Below are 23,348 nucleotides of genomic sequence, written 5' to 3'. Positions count from 1 at the left end.
AATAAACAAATGGTCAAAGTAATTTCAGAAAGAGGTAAAGTGACACAAGATGTTGGGATACAGAAAGACTTGAGTGAATACCTCCAGGGCTAGTTTAGTAATTGCGTAGCAGAATTTCTTTTTATTTTGAGTAGAGAACATTAACACGTTTGTACTATGGCTCCTGAACAAGTGTAATCTTTGGGTTTTTTTGTTTGTTTGTTCATTTTGTTTTTTCCTGCTGAGGAAAGGTGAATGATAATGTGTAAATTCCTTTACTTGGGGTTGTTTTAGACGTTTCCGGTTCCTGGTTAAGAAGGCCCAGTGGTGCAGTGGTTAAGCGTTCGGCTGCTAACCGAAAGGGCTGCAGTTGGAACCCAGCAGTGGCTCCACGGGGGGAAGATGTGGCAGTCTGCTTCTGTAAAGATTCACAGCCTTGGAAACACTGTAGGGCAGTTCTGTCCTGTCCTATAGGGTCGCTATGAGTCAGAATCGACTCCCCAGCAATGAGTTTAGTTCCTGGCTACACAGCCCATTCCCAGTCTATTTAGGGAGGAGGTGTGTGTCTTAGCTTAAGGCTCAGTTCTTGCTCAGTAAGATCTACTGGCCTTGAGCCCCAGAGAGGCTGTGAATAAAATTTCTTCATCAAGCTGCAACTTTAGGAGAAGAATGGCTCCCAAACTCCCAAATTTCAGCCCCGGCCTCTAACAGGAACAGCAGCTCAGGGCCCCAGTCCTGTTCAGAGACTTGAAATTTTCTAGCCCCCAAGCCGAAGGCTGAAAAGGATGCAAGTCATATAGCGTATTATTTGGGCATTGCCTTTAACCGGGAGTGAATAGTGGGTGGGGCCTCCTAACCAGCATCAGACTCTGAGTGCCAGGACGCTACCACCTCGTTGTGGTCAGAAGAGTCAGGGAGCCGTGGATCCAAGAAATTGCTGGCAAGCCCAACTTGCTGCAAATTCCAGGGCACGTGACAAAGAAACCGACACCAAGTCCAAACTCTTCTCTTCCCTTCTATGACTGTACCCCTGGCGCTAATCAAGCCTCGAATGGGAAACTCACACGGGCTGCGCTGGAGGATTAATGGAATGCTTTGTAAATGGTATCAGGAACTCGTGTGCGTTCTTTTGTTGGCCCACTTCCTGTTATTCGTCCCTTTTGAGTATTACTGTGGACTTGTGACTTTTTATAGGGTCAGGATGTTCCAACTGACCATAATTATTATTTTTATGATGTTGAAATTGCCACTGGTTGCCCACTGGGAGCATTTTCTGCTCAGACGTCTTTGCCTTTTCAACACTGTGGTAGACATCGCTGAGACTCCTTGTTCTCTGGCAAAAACTGTGCCCAGTCCTTGAATTTTAAATTTTTCATGTCCCTTGGTCTAGCCCCAGCAACCCTCCTTAAAATCCTAATTCTTTGACCAAGTTACAATATTGGAGACTAAAATCTGCACCCTTGGCCTGCACATTTAATTGCCCCAAGGGCTCGGGGATTAAGAGGGATGTTGGAGACAGCCTGGGCCACTTAGGAAGGGAGACTGGGGGAGGCTGCGAAGGTCATGAGCACATGATGGTGTTTCCAGTTAGACTAATTTTACAGAAGCCTTTGTATCATGTTTTCCTGTGAAATCAATTTTTTTATCTGAACCACCAACTCTTCTTCCCTTATATGTAATTCTCTTACATGAAAGATCTTTTTACTAACTTTGATACATCATACTTGGTTTCATCCTACCAAACCATATCTCCAAATTATATTATTCAAAGCTTTAAGAACCTTCACTTTTCTTTCCCTAAGAAAGAATGGTCAGGAGGGAGGGGAAACCAGGGAGTCGTTGCTTAGGGGGCACTGAGCTTCTGTTAAGAGTGATGGAAAAGTCTGGAAATGGATAATGGCGATGGTTGCACACGTGATGAATATAATTAGTGTCACAGAACTATACATGTAAAAAATGTGGAAATGGCAAATATTTTGTTATGTATATCGTTACCACAACCACCAACAAAAGAAAGGAGCCATCCATCCATTTAAAAAATACCCAAGACAGGGCGGAAGGGGAAAAGGGAGACCCATTGCTTAGGGGTACTGAGTTTCTGTTAAGGCTGATTCTACAGGGGAAGAAGGAAAAGTCAGCCCCCTCCCACCTAACACTCACACCCACCCAGTCTCACCCCCAGGTGGAGGCATTATGAACAGTTGGGGAGTCCAGGGGGCACACACAGCTGGCCAATCTGCCACCCAGATTTCTGTAAAGCTTGAAGCCGCCTTCTAGATTCAAAGTGGAGGGTACAGGGAACATTTAGAAGAAGAGAAAGGAGCAAGAAAGAAGGGATAGAAGGGGCATGTTAACCAGGCTAGCACCTTAGAGGTTGGGCAGCGCCCTCTCCCCAGCCCACTCATCTCAAACTAAAACCAAACCCAGTGCTGTCGAGTAGATTTTGACTCATAGAGACCCTATAGGAGCACCTGGTGGATTTGAACTGCCAGCCTTTTGGTTAGCAGTCATAGCACTTAACCACTGTGCCACCAGTGTTTGCTTAACTTAGGGAAAGAGAAATGAGGATCTGAAAGATGAACGATGTCTTTAAACTTGCACAGCTCATTTACAGCAGAGATAGGTCTAGAACATGCAGCCTCTGTCCTCTCATTATGCTACGGCTGCTAACAAAAAGGAGGCAGTTTCAATCCACCAGGTGCTCCTTGGAAACTCAATGGGCCAGCTCTACTCTGTCCTATAGGGTCACAATAAGCCAGAATTGACTTGATGGCAACATGTTTGGTTCTTTTTTTTCCGGTCCTCTCGTTTTGGAAACCCTAGTGGCTAGTAGTTAAGAGTTATGGCTGCTAACCAAAAGGTCTGCAGTTGGAATCCACCAGGCACTTCTTGGAAACTCTATGGGGCAGTTCTACTCTGTCCTGTAGGGTTGTTATGAGTCAGAATCAACTCAATGATAATGGGTTTGGTTTGGTTTTTGGTCCTCTCATTTTAATCATAACGCGCTCCCCTTCCCCCACCAGTACCGACCAGAGGAGCAAAAGTCTCCAAGTGCTGACTATGTGCCTTTGACCTCTGACAGTGTGCTTTTCAAACATCCATGTATTTCTCACTTAATCCTCACAGGCCACCTGCACTGTGGGCATTAGGAGGAGACAGGTAAAGAATTGCTGCAGGTCATAAAATCAGTGAGTGATAGAGGGGAGGTTAGGACCCTGTCCGGCTCAAACAAGGTCCCATCTCCTACTGTGACACAATGCTGCCTCCCTCAGGCGAAACAGTGCAGCAGGCCAGGAGGCTGAAAGGGCTGGCATCCTCCCCTCATCTCGCCCTTCTCCCCCAGTCTCTGGGCTTCCAATCCCCCGGCTGCCACCCCACACTGCTGTTGCTGGCCTACTTGCTTGCTTACCAAGGTAAGGTTTTACCTCTTCTTCCACCAGAGTGGTTGGCTTTTAAGACCCACAGGAATAAATCTCTAAATATGAACTCTAAGCATTGAGGAAATGTTTGGGGCTGGATTGGAGAGGGGATTTTTGAGACCTTCAAATTGCTCCATCTGTTAAGAGGTTGCAGTCTCTGGGCGGTGCAAATGGCTAAGCGCTCGACTGCTAACCAAATGTTTGGCGGTTCAAGCCCTCCCAGAGGTGCCTCAGAAGACAGGCCTGGCAATCTGCTTCCAAAAGGTCCCAAAACAGCCTTGAAAACCTATGGAGCAGTTCTACTCTGCACACGTGGGGTCGCCATGAGTCGGAATCGACATCACCTGGTTTGCTGTTTTTGGTTTCCTGTAAGGTTGGACTGCTGCTCCTCCATGTTGAACGACCTACATTGCCTTCAGACGCTCCCTTGCCCCTGTGAATTTTAACATCCTCGTGATCTGCAACTTATGTAACCTGCCGTTGCCTTTAGGCTTTCCTGAGAGTCCAGGACGATCGAGGTGTGCTACTGGCCTCGACACACGTTTGTTGAAGGAAGAGCCACCCTCCCAACGGTGCTGCAGACGTACGCATATCGCAATGGTGCTGCAGACATGCTTGTCTTAACAGAAGCCCCACGCCTCACCAAGGTGCAGAAGGGCTCATGCCACACCACAGCGCCCTCAACCAGCACAGCCAGGTTTTTCACATCTCCGATGCCTGGGTCCTGGCCACAGGCTTTTTCTGTATTGAAGACACATCTCACCACAACCACTTCATTTCTGCCTTCCTCACAGACTCACCTCACACCCCAATTCTATCTAGATTTGCTTTGGCTGAATTATAGCCACAATGAGACAGGCAAGAGGAGAGGGCTCCCCAATGTCACCTCTGTGATACATCAGGCAACGTTACAATACAATTCATTTCAGTGGGACCCTATTTTAAAACGGGTCACCTGGAATAGCCCTCCCTCACACTCAGTATAGCAGCCCAAAAAAAACCCAGAGGTGAGGATTTCCACAGAATCTGCCCTTCTTACCCATGATCCGAAGTTTTGCGTTTCATGGTGCTGAGCTGCACCCTACAAGACCAGCACATGCTCTCCTTTCTGGTACAAGTCTACAGCGCAGCCAGACAGTTGCAGGGTTTGGATTTTGCTTTTTTGTAACGAAGGCCACTCTTTGTTTTAAGTCTTCCTCAGAAGTTTGGCCAAAAAGATTCTAAGAAAGATGAGAGACTTTTTTGCTGCACATTTGGAAAAAAAAATTATTCAAAGCCTGCAGTTTACATATTTATAACCAGTAACTGTATGATTATCATGGTGAGTAAATGCAAGACAGAGCAGAAGGCTTGGGTTTGGAGAAGCTGCAATGAAGCACCAAATTCCTTCTGTGTATCCAGATTGTAGTTCAAAACAGAATTTGGAAGACAAGGCCTTGTTTGTTTGTTTGTTGGCCAAGGAAAAAGCTTTAGGTTCCCAAGCTGCCAATGTCCATTCTCTAAGGAATTACCAAAGTGCCAATACCATGAGCTCGAGTCCCTGTGGCCTGTGACCACGGCTTAGTCTCAGCTGGCGTTATGTAAATGAACCAAAGACAGCCTGCGTATTGGCTCCAGATCATCTACTTCTTTATAGCCAGCTGGGTCCCACTAGCTCAGTAAAGGCGCACCTGCCCCAAGCTCAAATTTGTACACATCCAATCGTTTTAAACAATAGCCCAAAGAAGATGATTTTTAGCCGCTTAGAGCCTGCCTGCTTTACCTGCCCCACAAAACCATACCCGTCCGCTAGCCCTGCGACGACAGCCACTTGCCGTCGAGTCACTTCTGACAGCCACCCCACGTTGTCGGAGCAGAACTGCTCCACAGGTTCTTAATGGCGGATTTTTCAGAAGTAGACCAGCAAGTCTTTCTTCTGAGGCACCTCTGGGGGGAATGAAACCTCCAGCCTTTGGGTTAGCAGCCCAGTGTGTTAACGGTTTGCACCACACAGGGACTCCTGCTACCCCTGGATAAGATAAAGCCCTGCATTATAAGGACCCCCGGTGTCCGTTCTTGATGCTCTCCGACCCACAGACTCCGCCACCTTGCTGCAGAAGAGCAGCTGGAAGGCACACGTAAGCCCCCCTGCCTTCACCTCTTCCCTGGGGTTTCCATGCCCTCCTCCCCTTCTGGTGGCTCCCTGCACCGCTTGCCTCTGGCAGACCTGTTGCCATGGGGACCACACCCTGCATGCGGCTGTCAGTGGATGGGCCCTAATAAGTAAATTGTGCATCCCTGGCATCTCATGGTCATATCTTTTCTTCCCTGCTCAGCCCCAAACTCCCTCAAATCACTATGGCTACTCATGCCAACAATGTGTATAATACAACCACATCTATTTCATTGGGTCTCTAATTAGCATCTCTAATTTGCTTTAAAAACTTTGTTTCCAATGTACCCTGAAGCCTTGCTATTATGTTGCCTTTATAGTTTGTCTCACAGGTGAAGAAATTTTTTAATGAAATTTTTTGTGTACCCCAGTAATTAATCACTGCGTAGGGCTCAAGAAGGACATTAACTCATAGCAAACTGAACTCCTTTTGATATATTTACTGCACTGTGATATTTCATAGTTGGCATATTTGCTCACCTTCTGGAATCACCAACAAGAACCAAAACCAATAGTGAAATAGAATAAAATATTCGTAGTTGGCAGAAACTTCTTCCCTACAAGGACAATAATGCTTCTGGTCTTTGAATGAGGCTCAGTTGCTAACCAAAAGGTTGGTGGTTCAAATCCACCCACAGGTACCTCGGAAGAAAGGCCTGGCAATCTACTTCCTAAAAATCAGCTCTCGAAAACCCAGCGGAGCAAGTTCTACTCTGACGCACGTGAGGACACCATGAGTTGGAGTCAGCTTGACAGCAACTGGCCAAAAGAGCAGCCATACTCAAAAAACAAGTGCCCGCAAAGAAAGAACTGTATGTTGAAACGCTTTTGCCAACACAGATACCTGCCAACACAAAGGTATTCTCTTTCAGATAGCGAATGAAACAATACTTATTCTAGAAAACCAGTTGCACAGACCTCTTTATTATACAACATTTGAGTTCTATTGGGTCTTCAAAATACTTTAGATAATTAAGTGCTTGGTCACCACCAACATCAAAGGTAGCCAGGGCTTTGGGGGACTTTAAAGAAAGCAAACAAAACAAAGCCCACTCACACAATCCTTCAGGGTCGATATTGATTTGGGGGCAGACAAGTATGAGGAAGAGTGTGGATGTAAGGGCTTCCAGAACCTCTTCAGATGATGGCTCCATAGTCGTCTCTCCGCCATCCAGTCTCCAGAGAAATGTTTGTCTTAGGTCCCAGAGAACTCTGATGTCTGGACCTGAAGATAAATTGTGTTTTCCTTGGGCTTTGCTTTCCTGTAGCAACCAAAAATAAAAAATTACAATTACGATAATCAATATCTTAATTAAGGAACTGTTGCAAATTTGTATGCAGGGATAAGTTTTCAGGAAAAAGAGAAAGGGCAAGGACAGCAACCAATAAAATAGAGAAAAGGTTGGCAAACCACAGGCTGTGGCCCAAATCCGACTCACCACCTGTGTTTGTACAGCCCGCAAGCTAAGATTCCTTTTTTACATTTTTAAATAGTTGGAAAGAAAATTAAGATAAAGTATTTTGTGACATTTGAAAAACAGATGAAGCTCATATTTCAATGTCCATCAGTACAGTTGTATTGGAACTTAGTTTGCACTCATTTGCCTACGTATTGCCTATGGCTACATTCACGCTACAACGGCAGAGCTGAGTAGTGGCCGTGGACTTCATATGGCCCCAAAGCCTAAAATATTTCCTACCTGACCCTTTACAGAAGAGGTTTGCTGACCTGTGAAGCAGAACATCGATCATGCTGCTGCCTAGCTCAGTCACCATTATACTCAACGTTCCATTTGAATCTGTTGACTCTTTCGGTAAACCAAAACCAAAAATCAAACCCATTGCCATTGATTTGATTCCAACTCACAGCGACCCTATAGGACAGAGTAGAATTGTCCCACAGAGTTTCCTGTCATTATTTCCTCCACCTGTGAAATGGGTATGATAACAATTGTAGTGGCCTCATGGCATTATGAGAGGACTGAGTGAGAATGCATGCAAAGCTTTCAAAGACATGGTTGACACATCCATAAATGTTAGCTGGTATTACCATTATTCCCAGTCTCTGATGTTTTTTTCCCTTAAAAGTAGGGAAGAGGAAGAATTGATCTCTCTGGCAACAGATGGGGGCGACTACTTATGGAATCAGCATAGTGGTGAAGACATGATGAAACAGTGCTGTTATAACACGTGAAGGGTGCTGTCGAGAACAGAGGGGGTCCAGGGGTACAAGATGCACAGGGGGCATGGGGCTCAGAGCAGGAACTCCCCTAGAAAGGCAGGACGGAGAGGAGTGATTAAACAAAAACATCCTAGATGAGGACCAAGGACCTCCTGGCAAATTAAAATGAAACATTTTTAAATCAGGCAACACAATGTTAGCTGTGTATTTCTATCACTTCAGACCAAAAAGAACCAAATTGTCTACAACTAAAAAAATGGGTTTACCATTAATATTAATATAAGGCACTGTATAATTCAGAATTCCTCAAAGTGGAGTTTACACAGCACCCATGTGGGCATCATGTCCAGAGCTACTAAAAGTGCAGCTTGCTGGGTCGCACGCTTCACTTATTAAGTCAAACACCTAGAAGGCCCAGGAATCTGCATTCTAGCAAGCTCTCTTTGTGATTCTTATAAATGTTAAAAATTGAGATTCAGTAAGAAAATCACACAATATGCAATAAGGTTGGAAAAAATTTCTAGTACTTATTGAAGGCCTACCAAATGCTAAGCAATAGATTAGGTCCTAAAAAACTAGTGCCATGCCTGCTTTAATCTTGCTGAATTTTCACAGCATCCATGTATGTTAAGTATTATCATGGCTGTTTTTCAGGTAAGGAAATCAAGGCTTTGTATTTTAAATCACTCTCCCAAAGTCTTGAGGCCAAGGAGGGGGCCCCATCAGGACTTGAACCCAGGTCTTTCTGACTCCCCAGACCCTTCTATCTCCACCTACAGGGACTCGTGTATCATAGCTGTGGCATCATGGAGCCTGGGGCTGCAGAGGGACCTAGAGGTCACCTCGTCACACACTTTCTTTCCTTCTTTTCCTGTTATTTTAAGAATAAAATCTTAGCCTCCACTAAAGCACTTGTCTTTGTTGCAAGGATGAAAAATTTAAGTCATTCTTTGGGCAGAAAATCAGTAAAGAATCTGAGCTGACAATTATTAAAAGAACAGAAGATTGATTTAGCAATGTTCCCAACTCTGAGTGATTAACTCTCTGGGGGTGAGCTGGGGGTCCCGAGCCCCTTCAGTCAACACCCCAGATAAACCTTTTTCTGTTCCAGCAGTTTAGGACAGAATATTGCCAACTAAAAATGCGCGTCCATACCCTCTGTTCGTCCCCTGGTGGCGCAAACGGTTCAGCGCTAAGCAACTAAATGAAAAGATAGTTTGGTGATGCTTCAGATGAAAGCCCTGGCCGTCCACTTTCAAAGGGTCCCAGCCAGGAAAACCCTATGGAGCAGCTCTACTTTGACACACACGGGGTCACCATGAGTCGGAATCGACTCGATGCCACCTGGTTACTCTTTCCCTGCATAAAGTCACTTACCGTTGTGTTTTGTTTCCATAGAGAACAGCTCAAGGAGCGATTAAAAAGGCACCCCAATATATGTAAAGCTCCCCTAAACCTCGAACATGGAGGAAATGGACTGTGAAGTGGTCCCTTGACCCTGTTTAGGCTCCCCGCATCCCCAAGCTCCCCAGAGTGTCACCTCCGGAGATTCTCAATGTCCTCGATGGTCTCTGGCAAAGCCATCCCCTTGGTCTCAGGAAGAAGTAGGGTCATTCCTCCAGCCACTAGGCCAAACACCGCTTCAAAGGGAAGAGATTTCACACAGAGTGATTAGAGCACAGGCAATACCATTTACAGAGGTAATTACAAAAAAAAAAAAAAAAAAAAAACGAACCCATTGCCATCGAGTCGATTCCGACTCATAGTGACCCTATAGGACAGAGTAGAACTGCCCCACAGAGTTTCCAAGAAGTGCCTGGTGGATTTGAACTGCTAACATTTTGGTTAGCAGATATAGCTCTTAACCACTATGCTACCAGGGTAATTACAGCTAATTAAAGAGATGTCTAGATACAGCAGGTGTGAGAGACACCAGTTAAAAAACAAAAAGTTGTAAGGAGCATCATCAAGCCAAAGCCATTGCTGTCAAGTCGATTCCAACTTACAGAGACCCTGTAGGACAGAGTAGGACTGTCCCATAGGGTTTCCAAGACTGTAATCTTTATGGAAGCAGACTGCCACACCTTTTTCCTGTGGAGTCACTGGTGGGTTCAAATCAGCAAACTTTTGGTTAGCAGCTGAGCACCAGGGCTCATTTGGTTAGCAGCTGTGTCACCAGGGCTCCTTAAGGAACATCAAGCAAAGAAAATTAAAGCAATAGGTGAACTGGGAAAATGCCATAGTGAAAAAAAGAAATATTATCATAATTTTACTTATATGTATCAAGTTCTATAGAAAACAAACAAAATCAGTTGCCGTCAAGTGAAGTTTAAGTATTAGGGTACTTGTTAATTCAGGAAACTCAAGAACAACGTGAAACTCGGTTTTGACTAGTTACATCAGGGAGAGATGAGATTAGATAGATGATAGAGAGATAGGAAGATAAGCAGATAGGTAGGTAGGTAGGTATACAGGCAGGCAGACAGGCAGACGGGTAGGTAGGTAGGTAGGTGATAAATAGAGATGAGATTAGATAGATGATAGAGACGTAGAAAAGCAGACAGGTAGGTAGGTAGGTATATAGGCAGGCAGACAGGTAGGTAGGTAGACAGAAGATAGAGAGAGAGAGAGATGAGATAGGTAGACTAGCTAGAGAGGCAGGGAAGTGGAAAGTGAAATAGCAAGAGCGAGAGAGTGAGACCGAGAGAGAGAAATTGGATGTAGAACATCTGAGCACAGCCAATATACATGTGGGCACAGTGGGCCCCTCTTGTTACTCTCTCTCTTTCTTTCCTCCATCCCTCTCATATCGACCTGTGTCCAGGTATGGCAAATCTTTGTACACAGTCAGCCACCCTGCCTCTGACTGAGGGGGTGAGCACAGTCTTGGAGGTCCCAAAGTCTAAGTTTGGGGAGGGAAGTAACAGGCCCCTCCTCCTACCCTAATCCAACTTGATCACCAATAAAGCTGATACTGTGCTCTGATTCCCATCTGTTCTCAACTGTTAAGCTCCGTAAGAGGAAGAGAGGTGATAATTTAGCATCCTCAAGCCTCCAGCAATTGCATGTTAAATGTACAAGAGTTGGGAGTCAAGTTCACAAGAAAGCAGAGGATTCAGCCAAAAGGTCTCCCAGATTCTGTCCTGTTGGATGAACTATTGGATTCTAGAGCCATAGGACATAAACCTCTGGTCCACCTTCTAGGAAGGCATCTTATTTTCCCACAGGGCAACACAAAACAGAGTGAGCCATGTGACAAGTGAAGAGCAAACACCATCCTTGCTTTCTGGAAGCTCACTGGAAGTACCACTCAGCACAGAGTTACTGAGTACTCATTCTGTGCCAGGCACTGTGCCCATTGCCAGGTTGCAAAGAAGAAATAATAAATGCCTCATGGACTCTCACCAAATAACGCGAGAGGCAAGCCTTGCCAAATCTCCATCAGCCTGAAGACAATGAAGGGGGTGATGATTCCACCCACATCACACAGGGAGGAGCACACCATCACTCCAAGATTCCTGATGAAATATAGAGAACAAAAACAATTTCCGTTTCCAAATGTTAACCTTATGTTAGAGCAAACACAATGCCAGCCCCTGTGGCTAGCTGGGGGTGCCATGGTGGTCAGCACACCATAAGCAAACTGCAGGGGTAAGGAGGAGCAGAGCAGACTAACCCACATGGTATTAAGGGGAGTTATTAGGCTTAGAGTGAAAACTGGTCTGAGCTGCCCCATTGTCCATGCAACTGAAGAGAGTCTGCCTTTGTAAAATTATACGCTCACATATCTAGCCGTCAAGTAGGTAATTCCTGAAGAATTGCTACAAGCCTGGCAAAGATAACAACAAAGTACTCCCTGCTCTAAATCTCAATTTTACCCCACTCCTGACCCCAATGTCATCTATAGGAGAGCATGACATCTGGGTGAGACTGGGTCTAGCAGGATCTGGGCTCATCTCAGCCCTGGGACCCTGGAAGCAGGGTCAGGCCAGGAGGAAAGTCTAGACCATTCTGCACCAGAGACTGACTAACCATGTCATCACCTCAACAGCCAGTAAATGACCACTAGAGGAGATACCCTTGGGAAGAAAGGGGGACTAATGAGAAAGACGGATCGCCATTGGAGCTCATTGGTCAAGCTGTGATGGTCAACGAATGAAGCTCATTGGTCAAGCTCTTCCTTCTGCATATGTTTCGTGCACAGGGTAGCCATCCTAAAATAAAGCTCCCCAAGAAAACATGGATTCCCACTTCTAGGTCTAGAACTATATGGGGGTCAGTGGCACTGAAGACGATGATCTGGTGTTGGGAATTGTTGATCAAGACAAGACTGATAATTAAAATTCTAATTAAGAACTTCTTTCTTGTGGCTGAAAGCTTAGGTCTCTGCCGAAACGATAATGCTCCTGGGAGGGTGATATTTAAGCTGTGGCCAGTTGTTTCTTCTATCTGATTATGAGTTGCTGGGGATCATTTCCTCAGAGCAGGTTTTGAGAACTGGGAGGGAGAGAGTTTTCATTAGGGGACCAGATACTCTCTGAAAGACAGGAAAGAGTACAGAGAGGGTACCAAGGAATGGAGAACAAAGAAAGATAGAAGGGAAAGAGGTAAAGGGACTGTCTACTTGAAATGACCCTTTTTATTCTTGTAATACTTTGTTCTAAAATCTAAGAGGTAAAGGGACTGTCCACTTGAAACGACCCTTTGTATTCTTGTAATATTCCCCTGTAATATTCTTTGCTCTAAAATCTACTTTGTCTGATGTGAACATAGCCACTCCAGCTTTCTTTTAGTTAGTGGTAGCATGGAATGTTGTTTTTCTTTCTTTTAATTTTATAGTATCTCTGTTCATCTCATTTTTAAACTATCTGTCTTTATATTTAAAGTGAGTTTCTTATAGACATCATATAGTTGGAACTCTCTTTTTTGCCTGATCTGACAATCTCTGCCTTTTAACTGAGTGTTTAGACCATTTATACGTCTTATGTTTTGGTTTTGGGTATGATTATTGATATGGGTGGGTTTAAAATCTATCATATTGCTATTTTCTTTCTTTTTTTTCCCCATCTGTTCTTTGTTATCCTTTTCCTCTTTTTCTACCTTCTTATGGAGTGAATGTTTTTAATGATTCCTTTTTATCTTTTTTGTTAGATTAATAGCGATAAGTATTTGTCATTGTTGTTTTTGGTTTCGTTTTTGTTTTGCTTTAAGGTTTACAGTGCATATCTTTAACTCATCACAGTCTAGTTTTGAGTGATATAGCATTTCTTTTATAGTGTATGAACCTTACAATAGTATACTTCCATTTCTCTTTTCCCAGCCTTTGCCCAATTTTATTACACATTTTACTTTCACATATGTTACTAATCCCACAACACATTGTCATTTTTGCTTTAAATCAGGGGTTGACAAGCTATAGCATACAGGAAAAATCCAGCCTGTAGCCTGTTTTTGTTACAATCTTTGAGTTAAGAATGTTTTTGCATTTTAAAAAGGCTGTAAAAACAAAATACAAACAGAGAATAATATTCACCAGAGAACATACCTGACTTGCAGGATCTAAAGTATTTTACCATTTGGCCCATACAAGAAAAATTTGCCCATCCCTATTTTAAGCAGTTCGTTATCTTTTAAAATAAATAAGCAGCAGGAAAGAAGGCATTTCTATTTTCCCATGTGGTTGTCATTCCAGTGACCTTTATTTCTTGTGTAAACTCACGTTCCCATCTGATATCATTTTTCTTCTGCCTTAAGGACCTTAACGTTTCCTGTACTGCAGGTCGGCTGGCAATGAATTCTTTTGGCTTTCGTATGTCTGAAAAGTCTTTATTTTCCCTTCATTTTTGAAAGATATTTTTGCTGAGTAAAGAATTCTAGATTGACAGGGTTTTTTTTTTCTTTTTTCCTTTCAATACATTAAGGATGTACCTCTACCATATCTGAGCTTGCCTTATTTCCGATAAGAAATCTGCTGTCATTCTTATCTTTGTTTATATTACAATGTGTCTTTCTTCTTTGACTGATTTTAAGATTTTCTCTCTATCATTGGCTTTAAAGAAATTTCATTACGATGTGCCTTTCCTCACTTTTTTTGTGCTTGGGATTTATTGAGATTCTTGGTTCTGTACATTTGCAGTTTTCATCAAATTTGGAAAATTTTGGCCATCATTTCTTCAGATATTTTTTCCTGTCTCCCCAGCCACCATTTTTACTCTCCTTTGTGAACTTCAATTACACACATTGGAGTTGTCTGTCCTAGAGCTCACTGATTCTCTCTGTGTTTCATTTTGGATAGTTTCTATCACTGCCCTCAAATTCACTAATATTTTCTTCTGCAATATCTAATCTACCATTAACCCTATCTGGTGTATTTTTCATGTCAGGCATTGTAATTTTCATCTCTATAAGTTCAATTTGGGTCTTTTTAAAATATATTTCATGTCTTTATTGAACAAGTTCGATTTTTCTCTAGGTCCTTGAACACACAGAATAAAATAATAACTATTTTAGTGTCCTTTTCTACTAAGACTATCATCTGTGTCATTTCTGGGCCAGTTTAGATTGGTTTATTTTTCTCCTCCATGTAGCTTCTCTATGCCTTCATCTTTGCATGCCTGGTAATTTTTGATTGGTTGCCAGACATTGTGAATTTTACCTTGTTCGGTGCTGGATATTTTTGTGTTCCTATAAATAATCTTGAGCTTTGTTTTGAGAACATGGCTAAATTACTTGGGAACGGTTTTATCCTTTTGGTTCTTACTTACACCATGTCTGAAAATTCTCTCTCCCTTTCCATTAAAATCTTAATTAGAACATTTCTTTATTATCAGATTTATAACATTTACATTCTGTTCTGTATCCATAACCACATTCATTTTAATCTCAAATTCAGTGTTCACACCCATAATAGACTGTATTTTCTGAGAGCAGTTTTAGGTTTACAGACAAATTGTACAGAAAGTACATAAAGTTCCCATATAACCTCTCTCTCCTCTTCACACAGTTTCTCCTGTTATTAACACCCTGCAATTGTGTGGTACATTTGTTACAACCGATGAACCAATAAGACCAGGCAATGTTTCATTTCATTCTGTTATACATAAGGTCGCCATGAGTCAGAGCCAACTCAACAGCAACTAACAAGAATAGTTTCCATTAGGGTTCACTCTTGGGGTTGTACAGTTCTGAGATTTGACAAAAGCATAATGTCACGAGTCTACCATGACAATGTCATACAGAATAGTTTCACTGCCCTTAAAATGCCCTGTTAAGCATGCCTTAGTAACAATCCCACTCAATGTCCAAACTGATCAGTCCTTGGGGGCTGCTTGAGGACATGCTTGGGAATGTTGAGCCTCATTCAGCCTGGTTGGTACACAGCTATTTGAATGGTTACCACTCCTTCAGTGCACTCACCTGACAAATGTAGGATACAGCTCAGCATTCACTAGGCAGACCAGCTGGAACACAATGGTAATTCCCATTCGGCCAATGCAAGCTACCACAATATTTAACCAGTATAGATCTGGCAAGGAGACACAAAGAGCATGCGGGAAAAATGGGGACTTTGATCACCAAATTACAACAAGAAACCACATTTGATGGTGTTTGGACTTTTAGAGCTGGAAGGGCCCGAAAGATTGTCTAATCTAAACTTTTCCTTTTGAGATAAATAGAGTCCTGGAGAGATCATGGGACTTGATAACGACACCTTAGGGAAGGTTCATTGTACAGAGGAAAGAATGTGCTATTTGGAATCTCAGCTCTGCCTCCTGCCAGCTGTATGAACTTGGGCACGTTGCTTACTTCTTCATGCCTTGGTTCTCTCAGCTGTAAAATGGAAATAACTTTACTCAGTTTATAGATTGTTGTGGGAATTAGAGATAATGTATGTCTAATGTCCCTCACGATGTCCTGTAAATGTTGGCCTTAATCGTTATACAATGCTGTAGCTGTTGGAAACCGTGGTGGTGTAGTGGTTAAGAGCTCAGGCTGCTAATCAAAAGGGTGGCAATTCAAATCCACTAGGTACTCCTTAGAAACCCTACGGGGCAGTTCTAATCTGTCCTATAGCACAGTGCCTGGACATAGTAGGTATATAAATGTAGTTCCTTTAGGCAGTAGTCCTGGAAATATACCAGATACACTAAATTTCTAATTCTCAATCCAGTGTTTATTTCCCAACATATTTTAAAACCAAAATAGTCTGAGAAAGGGCAGCACCAGAGGAGATAATGCTCGAGCTCTGCCAAGGATGGGAGAATAGACTCAAAACAGTGTTCTTCTTGGTATTCAGTGTCGATATACATGGAAACCCTGGTGGCGTAGTGGTTAAGGGCTATGGCTGCTAACCAAAAGGACAGAAGTTCAAATCCACCAGGCGCTCCTTGGAAACTCTGTGGGGCAGTTCTACCCTGTCCTGTAGGGTCACTATCAGTCAGAATCAACTCAATGGCAACAGATACAGATATAGATGTAGATATAGACGTAGATATGCCCAGTGGTTGAGTGTAACCCAGGATTTCAGTGTCCCACAAATCCAAAACAGGGAGCTAGGGAAGAAAATGAGTGTTTGAGTGTTATGGATTAAATTGTGTCTCTTCAAAAGATGTGTTGGAATCCTAACCTCCATCCCTGTGAATATAATGCTGTTTGGAAATAGGGTTTTCTTTGTTATGTTGATTAAATCATACCTGAGTAGGGTGAGTTCTAAATCTAATCACTTCTGAGTTATAACATGAGAAGATTAGACACAGAGGCGTATACATGGGGAGGGCAGATGCCCTGTGAGAATCCTCTACAAGCCAAGGAATGCCCAAAGCTAATGAAAGGAAGGAATGGACATGGCCAAGACCCTGATTTGTTTGGACTCTTAGCCTCCAGACATGTGAGAAAATAAATTTCTGTTCTTTAAAGCCACTCATTTGTGGTATGTCTCTTATGGCAACACTAGGAAACAAAAACAGTGGGTAAAAGCTATTTCAAATCCACTCTGCCTTTTTCCTGTCTGCTTTGTTCTCTCCCATGACAGAAAGGAGAAGAAAATTCAGCTTACCTTATCCACCCCATTTTATTTCCAGCCTGAGTGTTATAGATTGAACTGTGTCCCCCAAAATAATACCTTGAAGTCCTAACCCCTGCAGTTGTGAATGTGGCCTTCTTTGGGGAAATAGGGATTTCCTTTGCAGATGTTATCAGTTAAGTTAAACAAAGTCATGCCGAAGTAGTGTCTTATGAAAGGGGGAGCCGACACAGACAGAGTCACAGGCAGATGGAACACAGCATGTGAGGCTCTGTCTACAAAGAATGAGTGCCAAGGATTGCCAGCACCCACTGGGAACGAGAAGAGGAGCATGGAACATAGGGTTTCCAAGGAGCGGCTGGTGGATTCCAGCTCCCAACCTTTTGGTGAACAGCTGAGCTCTTAAGCCAAACTCTTAACCACTGTGCTGCCAGGGCCCCTTAGAAGGAATAGACACAGTCAATAACCTGATTTGGAAGTCTAGCCTCTGGAACTGTGGGCCAATACATTTCTGTTCCTTAAAGCCACCCGCTTTGTGATATTTTGTTATGGCAGCTCCAGGAAATTAAGACAGTAGTCTATATAGCCTGCTTCTTGCAATTACAGATTCATGGAGCATTTTCCATGATACATGCATAAAAGCCTTCCAAAATGACTCATTAAACCAACAAGTGCAAAGCATAAGCAATAAAATCTGAGAAAATAACAAATCTACCTCGGTATTTAACACTTCCAAAAGCAAAGAATGTGAAGAGCAGCTTATGTCTTCAAATCAAAGATGACTAAGATTAATCTACTTTGATTTATCTTGTATTGTAAGACTTATAGACTAAAATACACGTCCACCAGAATGGCTAATGAAAAGACTAGCACCATTACTGAACCTTTTGATCAAAGATTCTATGGAAGAGTCCTGATCAAAAGGGGGAAATTCAGAACAGAATCTCAAATTGTCATGAAATCCAGACTTTCTAGATTCATGGAGGCTGGATGAACCCCTAAAACTATTGCCTTAAGTTAATCTTTTAAAAAACTTAAACCAAAAATATCCCGACGCCTTCTTAAAAACCAAATAATAGTTTAGCTTAACCAGTAAAGAATGTCTGCCTTAAGTATTGCGTCTTTCAAGATCTATCTATATGGGATCAGATAGAGGATATTAACTTTAAAAAAGGTTAGATAGGAACCTTAGGGGAAGTGAGTTTATGCTAATGGCAGAGGGACAACTCAGAAAAGCAGGGTGTGTATAGTAGCACAACTCGAAGGATATAATCAATGTCACTGAATTGTACGTGTAGAAACTTGATGTATATTTTTCTGTGTATGTTCTCAACAACAAAAATAATTTTAAAAAATTAAAAAAAAAAAAGGCTAGCAAAACCAAGTGCTATTGAGGATATGGAACAATTAGAACTCTCCTACACATTGCTGGCAGAAGTATAAATTGGTACAACCACTTTGGAAAGTTGTTTGGCAGTATGCCCCAAAGCTAAACATCTGCCTACCCACTGACCCAGCAAATGCCTCCTACATATGTACCCAAAAGACCTGCACAAGAACATTATTACATCTTTAATCCCAATAGACACTGGAAACCATGGAAATGTAGTCAGCACTAGAATGGATAGTGTTATATTCATATAATGGAATACTATACGACCATGAAAAAAAACACAGACTACCCTCTCATGGAACAACATGGATGAATCTCAGACACAAGGATAAGTGGATGAAGTCAGAGGGGTAAAGAAAGAGCGTTTGGTACAGTTCCATTTATATGAACACCCTGTAAACCCATTGCCATTGAGTCAATTTCAACTCACAGTGACCCTATAGGACAGAGTAGAACTTCCCCATAGGATTTCCAAGGAGTGCCTGGTAGATTCAAACTGTTAACCTTTTGGTTAGCAGCCAAGCTCTTAACCACTGCACCACCAGGGCTGCGCATGAAGTTCAAGGACAGTCAAAATTAACCTGTGGTGACAGAGGTCAGACTGGTTATCCTGGCAGGTGTGGTGGGCATTGATTGTGAGGGAGCATGAGGGTGACTTCTGTAGTATTGGAGATGTTCTCTGTCTTTCCTAGGTCATGGTACCTAGGTGTATATTGTTGTTGTTGTTGCCCTCAAGCTGATTCTGACTCGTGGCGACCCCAGCAGTTTGCCAGGTCTGTCTTTCGAGGCACACCTGGGTGGGTTTGAGACACCAACGTTTTGGCTAATAGTCAAGCCCTTAACCACTTACATCACCCAAGGTGTACACAGATGCAAAAATTCATTGAGTTGTACACTTACCATTTGTTCATTGTACATATGTTATAACTCAATTTAATTTTTTTTTTTTAATTAAAAAAAAAAGTAATCGTAGACTAAGGTAACACTGGGAGCCCTGGTGGCACAGTGTTTAAGAGCTTGGCTGCTAATCAAAAGGTCGGCAGTTCAAAGGTAACACCATTTACATTCTTGTTCCAGAGGCTTATCAAAGAGTTCAAATAATATTCCCAAAATTCAATACCTGGAAGATGATAAAAACGGACAAACTCACCGTGCGAGATAAAAAGCATGGCGAAGCAGGCTGCCCCCGCCACCAGATTCCACACAGCCAGTGGGTAGAGGCAGCCGATGCGGTCGATGGTGAGGAGAATGAAGATGGATGCAGGGAACTCAACCAGAGCAGAATAGAAGAAGTCCAGGTAGAGGTTCCCACCGGTGGCGCCCACATGCATGATGAGGCCCTGGTAAAGCACGGCACTTGTGAACCTGAGCAAAGAGGGGAGTGGGTGTCAGAGGCAAGCCCCGTGGACGGTGAGACACAGTGGATTTCTGGTGGCAGGGAGGAAGGACACTGCCAGCTAGACAGCAGCATCTGTCATTTAGTTTAGAATGTCATAGAGCAAAATAAGAGGAGGACAAAAGTAAGGAGGGTGTCCCAGAGGGGCACTTGATGAGAAATCCTGTTCATGATTTATGTGAGAGTATGACTTCCGGCACATATCCAGGTTTCCCAGACAGCACCGATGATGAGCACCCGGCACTGGGCTGAGGACTGTACCAACTTTACCTCTGTCAATGCTCCAGCAGCCTACAAGGAAGTCGCGAGAGAATGCAGGGGACCAGTGAGCAGGCTCAGGCGTCAGTCTGTCTGCTCCAGCTCTGCTTTATTACCGTGTGATAATAAGTTATCCAACCTCTGTGCCTCGATTTCCTCGTGTGTAAATGGAGACAGTAACAGTACCTACCATATCAACTATCGTCATTGTCATCATCTTGCCAAGGCCACGAATCCAGAGACCAAGAACAGAGACCCTGGCCAAGTCTGCCCTGCTCCACAGTGGGGCTCTCCCCATCATAACACACTGTCTTTATTGGGCTCTATTCACTCAGTCTCTTTCATCCCACAGACAACTGCACGACCTCTCTCTCCATATTTGAGGACAGTATAGCGACAAAGGCAGTGGTGGTTCAGGGATAGAATTCTCAACTTCCAAGCAGGAGACCCTGGTTTGATTCCCAGCCAAGGCAGCTCATGCATGGCCACCACCCATCTGTCCATGGCGGCTTGCTTATCACCATGATGCTGAGCAGGTTTCAGCAGAGCTTCCAGACTATCATGGACTAGGAGGAAAGGCCTGTTGATCTACTTCTGAAAATCGGCCAACGAAAACCCTGTGGGTCACGACGGTCTGACTCACAACCGATTATGGGGATGGCACAGGGCAGGGTAGGGTTTTGTCCGTTTTGTCCCATTGTACATGGGGTTGCCATGAATCAGGGCCGGCTCAACAGCAGCTAACGACAACGACAACAACATAGCAATCTTACAGGCTATGGCACAGGGACTGGTGGGGATTAGCTAAATCACTTCTGCTCACGTCAGAATTTAGAGCCCCATGTATCACTTTTGGGAAAACTGTATTACTTTGGAGGCTAAACCATTTTATGTTTCTGCTGGCGTTTACGTTGTAAGAAGAAATTTTGGTCAGTAAGACATGAATGTCTACAAGTTGCCCACCAGCTCCAAAACTAAGACTACAACTGATGTCTCTAGGTGATATACCAACTTGTCTTATAAAGCTGTACCCAGAGAAGTTGTAAGATGCTTTTGTTTCTAATCCCCAATTTATTCCTGACTAGACAAGGGGTCAGGGGAACAAGAAGGAAGGCACTCACCTACAACCTAGTGAGTTTAGGTAAAGCTGAGCCCAGGGCAAATTCTCCGGCCATTGAGCCGGCTGAATGGGAACAGATTACACATTACTGATAAAGAGATTGACTTAGGAGAAAGGAGTTTATAACCTTGATTTTCCTGTCAAAATGACTTAAGAAATGCACAGTCCTGCCATCTTTTGGCAGAACCCATGAATCGTGGGTACACGTTAAAGTGCAAAAAGTAACAGCTTAGAGTTATTGAGCATTTCCTGATCTATGTCAGATGCTCTTCTAAGCCCTTTACACGTATTATCTCGTTAATCATCCCATCATACCTAGGAGATTTAAAAAAAAAAAAAACATTGCCTTCGAGTCGACTTCGACTCATGGTGGCCCCATGTGTGTCAGTCACAGTAGAACTGTGGTCCATAGGGTTTTCAATGGTTGATTATTCTGCAGTCGGTTGCAAGGCCTTTCTTCTGAGGCACCTTCGGGTGGATTTGAGCCTCCAGCCTTCTGGTTAGTAGCTGAAGGTAAAAAAAAAAAAACTAAAAAGCCAAACCAGTTGCCGTTGAGTGGATTCCAACTCATGGTGGCCCCATGTGTGTCAGACTAGAACTGTGTGTTCCTTGGCATTTTCAATGGTTGATTTTTCAGCAGTAGATCACTATGCCTTTCTTTCGAGGCACCTCTGTGTGGACTCGAATCACCAACCTTTTTGTTAGCAACCAAGTGTGTTAACCATTTACACCAACCAGGGACACTAGGTACCATTATTACCCCAATTTGCTAATGAGGAAACAGTCACAGAGAGGTTAAGAAACTTTCTGAAGGCCACACAGCCCGGAATGGTGGACATGCCTCCTGATAGCTATCATTCATGAAGAAGTAAGGGGAGAAGGTGAAGCTGTCCAGGGGTCAGATCGTGTAAGGCCTCGGAGGCTATGAAAAGGAGTTTGGCTTTATTCCCAATGGATTGGGAAGCCATCGTGCACTGTGAGCAGGGGAGTGACATGGCCAGTGAAGCTTTATGTCAAAGCTAAATTTTATCTGAGTCCTATGATCCTGGGGAGACCCTGGGTGGTACAAACAGCCATGCTCTCAACTATTAGCCAAAAAGTTGATGGTTCAAACCCACCCAGAAGTGCCTCAGAAGACAGGCCTGGCAATCTACTTTCAAAAGATCACAGCCTCAGAAACCCTATGGGGCGGTTCTACTTTGCACACATGGGGTCGCCCTGAGTCACAGTTGACTCCGCAGCAACAAACGACAACAATGATCCTGAGAACTGCGTGGTGAAAGAAATCCCTCCACCCTTTCCCTCCAGAGAACGGCTGGCTGCAGACTGAGACGGGCTGAACAAACGCCTCCGTTTTAGACTGGCCTTTTCCTGCTTTACTTCCTGACCACCCTTGCCCTCAGTCTTTACAATCTTCAGACACCTAACCCAAGAATTCCTTATCTCCCTTCACTTGCCCTCTCCAGAAGGCCTTATCACAAGAAAAGAAAACATTCCCAGCCAACCAACCCTAACTGCAAACTCCCAGATCAACGCCTCCTTAACCTTGACTTTCTTTTAAAAACCTCTGGCTTCTCTGTCTGGGCAGAATGAGGCTGGTCTCTCTCCTCCCTGCAGTGGTACCCCTCCCCCTGTTGCAGGGTTCCTTCCCTCCCCTCCCTTGGCCCTCCACCCCTTGCAATAATTGCTGGATAAAGTTGTCCTTGCCTGTTGCAATATTGCCCTGTACAATTGTTCTCTCTTTGGTGGTCCGGGACCACCGCACAAAAGAGATGTTCTGAATAGAAAAAGCCAAACACCAAACCCACTGCCATCGAGTGGATTCCAACTCGTAGCTACCCTATAGAACAGAAAATTAAGTACCAATAGAGATATCCACCAGGTACATCGTGGGGGCAGGGTATATCTGCAAAGGCACAACCATGTGGCTGGGGTGGGGCACTCACTCACGGGGCAGCAGGCTATGGGGTTGGTGAGCAGTGGGGCACACAAAGCTCAGTGTGAGTGTGGGGTGGATTCTGTAGAATAGTGGTTATTCATTCAACCTTCAACAAATATTTATCGCATATCTACTATGTGCCAGCCACTGCCCTATTAGTTCGAACCCTTTGTTCCGTGGAAGTATAAACAAGTAGCAGAGCCGCTCCTGTTGCAGGGGAGGCCCAGAGTCCAGGTGCTCTGTCCTAGGTGTGGGGAGGGTAATCGTAAAGCCACCTTGATGTTTCGGAGACAACCCACATGTGGATGGGTTGACTGGTACCACCACTCATAGAAAGTAAATGTGGGGGATTTCTTCCCATGATAGCAAGCCAGGCAGAGTGGGGGCTCCTTCCTCCCAGAGGACTCAGCTTCCTGGGGGCTGTGTGGTTTTTGCAAGGGGCATGTGGGTGGGTCCGCGTGTGTACGTGAATTTCCTAGCCGATGCAT

General features: G+C 43.8%; 1 protein-coding gene across 2 annotated transcripts in view; it reads right to left on the bottom strand.

Moving 5' to 3' along the window:
- Positions 1–6,745: 6,745 nt before the first annotated feature.
- The window catches only part of SLC22A1 (solute carrier family 22 member 1), a 38,702-nt gene continuing 22,099 nt past the window's right edge, over positions 6,746–23,348 (bottom strand). The window contains exons 7-11 of one of the 2 annotated variants that reach the window (XM_003419207.3): positions 19,298–19,512; positions 15,149–15,257; positions 11,138–11,250; positions 9,273–9,372; positions 6,746–6,812 (exon numbers count right to left, since the gene is read on the bottom strand). In XM_003419207.3, coding sequence (XP_003419255.1) covers positions 6,746–6,812; positions 9,273–9,372; positions 11,138–11,250; positions 15,149–15,257; positions 19,298–19,512 — 604 coding nt within the window. Of the gene's footprint in view, positions 6,813–9,272; positions 9,373–11,137; positions 11,251–15,148; positions 15,258–19,297; positions 19,513–23,348 lie in introns of those variants that run through there. The other variant, XM_023559348.2, reaches the window with a different exon arrangement.

Source organism: Loxodonta africana, chromosome 1 (assembly GCF_030014295.1).
Source record: "Loxodonta africana isolate mLoxAfr1 chromosome 1, mLoxAfr1.hap2, whole genome shotgun sequence".
NCBI classification, from domain to species: Eukaryota; Metazoa; Chordata; class Mammalia; order Proboscidea; family Elephantidae; genus Loxodonta; species Loxodonta africana.
This window is presented reverse-complemented; position numbering and strand designations above follow the sequence as displayed.